Raw genomic sequence first — 7,626 nt, 5'->3', positions numbered from 1 at the left:
GGGACACTGCCTGTCTACCCGGTGCAAAGTCTACTTTTCACAGTGGAGTCCTATTAAAAACCCAACTCACTGCCCTGCAGTCAATTCCCACTCAGAGGGACCCTATAGGACAGGGTGGAACTGCCCCTGTGGGTTTCTGAGACTGTAACCCGTTGTAGAAGTAGAAAGCCTCATCGTTTTCCCTCAAGGCAACTGGTGATCTCAAACTGCTGACCTTGTGGTGAGCACTCCCACAGGTATCCCCTAAGCCACTATTAGAAGACACGTTCTTTAACCTGTCACTAAATTGCTCCATCCGCCAAATGGGTCGGCCGTGGGACGTGGTCGGGCTGAACCACTTAGCCTACATAACCGCGGAGCACTGTGAGCAGCCAGGGCAGGAGAATCCCGGTGGGCGGGGGCTACCTGTCGTGGCAGTTACTCCCCATCCTTCTGCATGGCTGCCCAGTGACCTGACAACACTGTCACTAACAACTCAGTGACCGTGAGGGCGATGGACTCGTGGTGAGCCCGCGTGTGTCACTGCACGCCTGTGCTTCCATGCCTGCTTTCGGAAGGAGATCACCAGCCCTCTCTTCGGAAGCCTCTCTGGGTAGATTCAAACCACCAACCCTTGTTCATCAGTGGAGCGTGCACCACACATAGCCAAACTTCAGGCAGGAGTGTGACGTTTTCCTCAGGCCACCACAGCATGAATAATGTGCATACAGCGCTTAGTAAAAAATGGAACTGCATGAAGAGCCCCCATACCGAGAAGCCCTGTGAAGTCAGCAGTTTGAATCCACCGGCCGCTCATTCCATTAGAGAAAGATGTAGCAGTTTGCCTCCCAAAGATTTTCCACCTTGGAAATGCCATGGGGAGGTCCCCTGAGTCCGAATGGACTGACAGCCATGGGCTTGCTTTGTGGTTGGGGCTTCTGGTGGCTCTCAAATGGAATTCTCTTCCGTCCTCCTAGGGTGAAGGGACCCAGAGTTCATCTTGTGCAGCAAGAGAAGCCTTTGTTGTTTGGAAGGGCAGGTCGTAGCAATTACTCACATCCCACAACCCCGGTAGCAAAGCTCTTGCAAATGCAAGTCTCTATCAACAACAGCCAACAGAAACCACGCGCAGGGTGTGCCCAGTGGCTACTCCTGCACCTGTGTATGTTTCTGTAGGCCAGGGATGACAACACTGGCCCTTAGATACCCAAATGACAACCATGCCAGGAGAACATTTGTTCCCATTCCGGTTCAAATTTATAGACATCGTTTTAAAGTACTATAACTACAGGTTACAGCACAGAATGAATGAATGAGTACTCTAATTGGCATGGCATCCTGGAATATTTAAAGAAAATTGTGCAATAGAAAAGAAGTGAAAACACGTGGTAAACACTTGATGACCTGTCCCATGAAGGGAGCTGGCCAGCTTAAGAGCCTGGACCTCGGTCTTTCCTTGTTTCTACTGGCTCTCCTTCTGCTGTGTGTGGAATCTAAACCCAGAGAGAGCTTGAGAAAGCCACACGGAGGGGGAGGGAGAGGCCCGGCCTGGAGGAGAAGGAGAGACTTTTCTAGCTGATGGCCATGACCTACGTCTTGTATGTTTTTCAAAACTCACTTAGGGATTATTTTAATTTTTTTAAAAAATGACGTCACAAGTGCAGAAATTTAAAACATGAACATATGAGTCCTTCAAGGCTACACTTGAAGGAAAGTCCCACTTTAGTAACCTCTTGATGAGATCAAATTAAATGGTGGAATCCTAAGCAGATGAATCTGAACTCCCCAAGAATTCACTAGATAATTGCTGGTGGGAGGAAGTGACCCGGAGGCCAGTGAGTGGCTAGAAGGAGACACTTGGGGATCAGGCTTTGACGGGGACGAAGCGCCCACAAAATTACAGGGTCAACGCCTCCAGCATCTCTGCTCCTCCCAGTGGTGGTGGCTCGATGACACACCCACCCTTTCTAGAACTCGCTTCAGTCCTAAGGGGTCTTGATTTTTCATGCCACCAGTGCCCACTGCCAATCTCTTCCCAGCCAGCGGCACCCGATGAGCACAGACTCTCGACTTGGAAGCCCCAGGCGGGATACCACAGGGCTCCATCTCAAACATTTTACTCACCACGTGGATGAGGGTGCAGAGGGGAGTGTTCAGACGTCATCCATGTGAGGGAGCCCTCCCAGCTGAAGGTCCAGATTCAACCCACATTGACATCACCTGAACAGAGATGACGACTGTGTCCAAGCCAAAAAGATTAAATGAAGATAAGTTTTTAAATAAATTATTGTTAGATTAATAAGGTCACTTGCTCAATACAGGGTGGGGTAGAATAACCTAATTTGAGGGAAGTTTAAAGAATAAAGCTCTATGGCTTTAACTGATCATAAGTGCAGTGATGAGCCAGCAGTGTGATTCAGCTGGTTAAAAGTTGAACACGTTGACAGGTTTAACAGAAAAGGCTGCCACTGGATCACTTCTGACTCATAGCCACCCAGTAGGGTTGACAAGGGCATAAATCTTTACAGGAGCAGATAGCCACCACCGTTTCTACCACAAGCGGATGGGTGGGTTTGAACCGCTGATCTTACAGTTAGCAGACTGCTGCTTACCCTAAAGTCCTTCTAGGACTCCTCTCCTGGCAGAAAAGTGCACTAAATTCAACACTGAGTGTCTCCTGCAGTTCTGGGTGGTCCATTTGAAGAGTGGCACTGATACCCTACTGTGTGCACACGAGAGATGGGAATGCTAGACTACCTACTGGGAACATTTTAGAGAATGCCGTTGTCTGGCAGCATGGATGCTTTTGGATTAAGGTATTGGCAAAGAACATTGAGTAGATCCCGGACTCCCATAAGAATGAGCAAATCCATGTTGGAAAAAGTGAAGGCCAAGGAGCCTTCGCAGTGAGCAAGATGAGAGCTTGTCTCACACACGGTGGACTCGTTGTCAGGAGGGACCAGTCCCGGGAGAAGCGCAGCATGTTCAGTGAAGTGGAGAGGCAGCAAAAACAGAGGAAGATCTTCACCAAGATGGATGAATCCAGGGGCAGTAAAAATGGGCCCAAACACAAGAACAAGTGTGAGGATGGCCCCGGACCAGGCAGTGCTTGGTTCTGTTCTACCGAGTCAGAACCAATGAAAAGCACCTAATCACCACCTGAAAGGGAGTAGAGAGGTGCAAATGGGGTGACTAACTGCCCTGGGTTGTCCCCGAGTGAGGAGCTTCCTAGGAGACAAGACTTTTGGAATCAAAACTGGGACGAGTTGCTTCCCCTAGTTAGAGATGACGCAGAAGGTGCTGGGACACGCCAGCCCTGATTCCAAATGGACTGGACTCCAAATGCACGGGAACAGGCCAGGCCCATCACAGAGAGCATCCAGAGGCCGTGCTGGACTCAAGGAAGGGAGAAGGTGCAGCCCCTGGCAGGTGTCTGAGACGGGAAGCTCATGGAGACCCTTTAAACCACACACACACAGTTCATCATCATTAAGACCTGAACTTAGAATTGCTTGCTTTTAAGGGGATCCATACTGGCTTAACGACAACAGCATCTCAGTACGTTTGGAAAAGGCTGAACAGATGTGTGTGAGACGTCTGATTTTCCCTTCAGTAGAGCAGACTGGGTGCCCAGTTAGCTCCCTTACAAATACTCTAACATCCTCCCTGCCCTGTCCCAGCCCCCATCCCAGAGGGCTTGTGGTCCTCAGCGGGAAGGTGAGACTGGGTGATGCCAGGATTCCTTTCAAACCCGAGACTCTGTGTTTTCCCGATAGTTTATACGTAATGTGATGTCGTTTCCCTCTGACACACTGTCACGGGAGTGGCAGGTGGTCTAGGCTCTGACATCAAAGCCAGCAAGGGGGCGATGATGAGAAAAGCAGATGAGTTCGCAGCTCCGATGGATGCAACTTCTAAAAGCAGGCCCCTGGGCAGTGCCCAGAGGGCTCTCATAGTCTGAGGAGCAAGAGGACACAGGGACATGCATCACAGGTGTGTCGCCTGCTAAAGTAGTTGCTGCCTGCAGAATCCTGCTGCTGGGAAGACAGGTGGCAGCCCATGCATGAGGCACCACCTCCAGCCCTGGGGGAGCAGCTGCTTTCCTGGGAGAGGGCAGAGGCTGAAGGGGACAGGGCCCTGTAACGGGTTACGGGTTACGGGTTACGGGGAAACAGGGCTGTGAACTTAAAAGGCCAAGGGTTCAGGACCCATGTTGGAGGCTTCAGGAGTTGAGAACTCGGAAAGCCAACGCTCCCACTCACTGGCTACGTGACTTGAATGCTATAAACCCTATGTTACTACAACCCTCTAACCCTTAGTCTCCTCACCTGTAAACTGTCCCGCCGCATGCCTGGCCTACAGTAAGTGCTTGGGAAATGTCTAGCAACACGGCTGCTACTCCGCTTACTCTTTATCCGCGTGGCCAGGAACATCCCATGTGGTCCCCAATCCCTTATCTTCTGTGCCAAACGCCACACTGCCTGAGACAGAGCCCTTGCAGATCACAGAAAACCTGACCCAGCAGAGGCTTTGCTTAGGAAGCCTTCTGTTTGACCAGCTGCTGGTGGTCAGGACAGAGGCTGGCTCCTCTCCCTCTTCCTGTCCCGACATCCCTCTGTGCCTCACAGTTGTGTGGCTGCCGCACCTCCACCCTTTGCATCTGTGTTCCAGGAAAGAGAAAAGGGGAGGGGAAGGTGAGGAGGGCCTGTCAGCGGAGCCTAACTTGTTTTACAAACCTGTCCCAGAGGTCCCACACAGACACTTCTTGCCTGCACTGACTAGCCACCTTAGCATTTAGCTGGACCTGTCACCGCCCTGGACCATGCTGGGCTTGGCTGAGTCTGGAAGGAAAGGGGAATGAATGGATGTCAGGTCGGCAGTGAGCACCCAGCCTCGGCTATGTACCCATCACTCTCCCAGCTCGCTCCTTAGGGCAGGGGCTATGCTCAAAAACAGCCCGTGTCCAGAGGCCATGGGTGATCAGTAATGTCAGCGACTTGGAGGGAGGGAAAGGGGGAGGCCTATCAACCAGTTGCCATGGAGACAAGTTTGACTCATGGAGGCCCATGTGTGTCAGCGTGTACCCTGTGCTCTATAGGGCGCTCCGTGGCTGATTTTTTTGGATTTAGGTCACCAGGCCTTTCTTCCGAGATACCTCTGGGTGGACTCAACCTCCAACTTTGTGGTGAGCCGTGTGAGCAGTCTGCTACCTGTCTGAACCACCGAGGACTCCTTAGCTGTGAAGAAATGTTGAGAGAGAGATCGGTCCTCTCATTCACAATTCTGATTCTCCAGCCTCACATTCTTCCCGAACCTGTAATGTACCAGTGGATCAATGGATACCTGCACCTTTCCGCCACTCCCACATGGGCACCTAGAGACAGGAAGCACAGGCAGGGGGCTCCTCTCTGTAGCCATACCCTCCTAGCCAGTGGTTCTAGAAGTCCACTCCCCACACCTGCAGCATCAGCAACATCCGGGAACTTCAGTGTGTAAATTCTCCGGCCCATCCTAGACCCACCAAGTCGGAATTTTGGGGAGTGGGGGTGAGGGTGGGGCCTGGCAATCTGTATTTTATCATACCCTCCCAGGGTTCTGTTGGTTGCTCGAGTTTGAGAACCACTGTCGTAGAACGATGTCTAATATTCCAAAGCAAAACACCCACCGCCGTTAGAGCACTCCAAGCCATGGCGACCCTACAGGACAGAGTAGAACTGCCCCTGTGGGTTTCCCAGACCGAGACTCTATGCAGGAGTAAAAGGCCTCATTGTTCTCCCACAGACCAGCTGGTAGTTTCGAACTGCTGACCTTGTGGTTAGCACCCCAAGTAACCTGCTCTGCCACCAGAAAGCGTGAAGAAGGGTAAGCAGTGATAGCACTACTCCTATCACAAACGATTGAGTGAAGCCAGTAAACGTTCAATCCATTCCCTGACTTCTGTGTATCTAATGGTATAGAGCAGTGGCTCTCAACCTTCCTAATGCGGGACCCTTTAATACAGCTCCTCATGTTGTGGTGAACACACACCCCCAACCATAAACTTGTTTTCATTGCTACCTCATAACTTATTTCGCTACTGTTATAAATCGTGAAAGAGTCATTCAACCCCAAAGGGGTCTTGACCCAGAGGTTGAGAACTGCTGTTAAAGAGAGTGTAGATAGTGCATGCGATGAACTTTTAAAAAGAAAGAAAACCCTCTAGAGGCCTGCAATAAACTACTGAACACGTTTTTGTTGTTGTTTTATTCTAATTATATCTCTTTTTATCTGTTGGTTAAAAATAAAAATCTACTGCCAGACAGTTGCTGCTAACTCGTAGTGACCCTGAGGGGCAGGGTGGAACTGCGCTGTGAGTTCCCCAGGGAGCAGAAAGCCCTGCTTTCTTCCGGGGAGCCGCTGGTGGTTCCAAGCCGCCGACCGTGCAGTTAGCAGCCCAGCCAGTAAGCACTACTCCACCAGGCGCCTGCTGGTTTTCCATAGCATCCCAGAGTCCACTTTGGACAAGGGCGGGCCTCACCTTGTGGCAGGGATCTGGGCGGTCTCACACATGTCCAGCTCTCCTCCCCTGGGTGCATAATGGTATCATCCCCCTCCTAGAGAAGTTAGGCAAGGCCCATGCTGTGCTTGGGCCAATGGAAGGTGACACGTGTCCCTTGCGGACAGCTCCTTCAGGGGCCTGAGCACAGCCCCCTCTGCTCCCTGCCATCAGCAACCATGCAGATGGGGCTGCTGCCAGGAATCAAGACGGTAAGAAGAACACAGGTGGAGGCCCCAGCCAACCCACGAGGACTCCTCCTGGAGGGAAAGCGTGGGCCTTTTTAAGCCCTGAGGTTTAGAGATTGCTTGCTAACTCAGAAGATGAGGGCTGTGGGTGCAGTGGTTCTGCTGCAAACCAAAAGGTCTGTGGTTTGAATCCCCCAGTCATCCGGCGGGAGAAAGCTGGCAGAGCCTGCTTCAGTAAAGATGTATGGCTATGGGGTTATTCCGTTCTACACCGGACCACTCTCGATGGGAAGAGAGTACGTCGTTTGTAGGGTCGCTATGAGTCAGACTGGTCCCCACAGCGGCGGGTCTTGTTGTCACAGCAGAGCCGAGTCCAGCCGCACAGTGACAGCAGTTTGTGTACAATCTAAAATGAGTCATCATTTCAAACATGCAGCTGCTTTGCTTAATTCAGACACTAGGTCTAGCAATTGACCGATCACCAGTATTTTAAAAGCCTAAAGTATCTGGTAATGAGGCTGTGCATGAGGTTTGCATGCTGTTATGAGGGCATAGGCCTCTCTCTCATAGGCGGAGGAGATAGGCTACAAGATCCTCCTCAGGCTCTTTGAGCTGCCAGGTCGCCGCTGGAGGGACAAAGCTGCACTGCCGAACTAGCCGTTCTCATTCACCTGTCACCCAACATTTTGCACAGAAAAGACTGATGCCAGTTTGGGTGGTTGACCTGGGACTGAACCCCCTTTCTCCAGGTCTCAGACCAGAGCCCCTTGCACTAGCTGTACCACATGGGTGGGTCCTTTGTTTTTTTTTGGTTTTTTTTGTTTTGCTTTGCTTTTGTTTTATTTATTTATTTATTTAACATTTTATTAGGGGCTCATACAACTGTTATCCCAATCCATACACACATCAATTGTGTAAAGCGCA

General features: G+C 51.1%; 1 protein-coding gene across 1 annotated transcript in view; it reads left to right on the top strand.

Moving 5' to 3' along the window:
- Positions 1-2,960: 2,960 nt before the first annotated feature.
- Positions 2,961-7,626, top strand: part of RARRES1 (retinoic acid receptor responder 1) — a 56,612-nt gene continuing 51,946 nt past the window's right edge. The window contains exon 1 of the mRNA XM_045297661.1: positions 2,961-3,060. Coding sequence (XP_045153596.1) covers positions 2,961-3,060 — 100 coding nt within the window. The remainder of the gene's footprint in view (positions 3,061-7,626) is intronic.

This window comes from Echinops telfairi, unplaced genomic scaffold (genome assembly GCF_000313985.2).
Source record: "Echinops telfairi isolate 266 unplaced genomic scaffold, ASM31398v2 ScPeMD7_7420;HRSCAF=8458, whole genome shotgun sequence".
NCBI lineage: Eukaryota > Metazoa > Chordata > Mammalia > Afrosoricida > Tenrecidae > Echinops > Echinops telfairi.
Note: the sequence above shows the minus strand (reverse complement) of the source record. Positions and strands in the feature narration are given on the sequence as shown.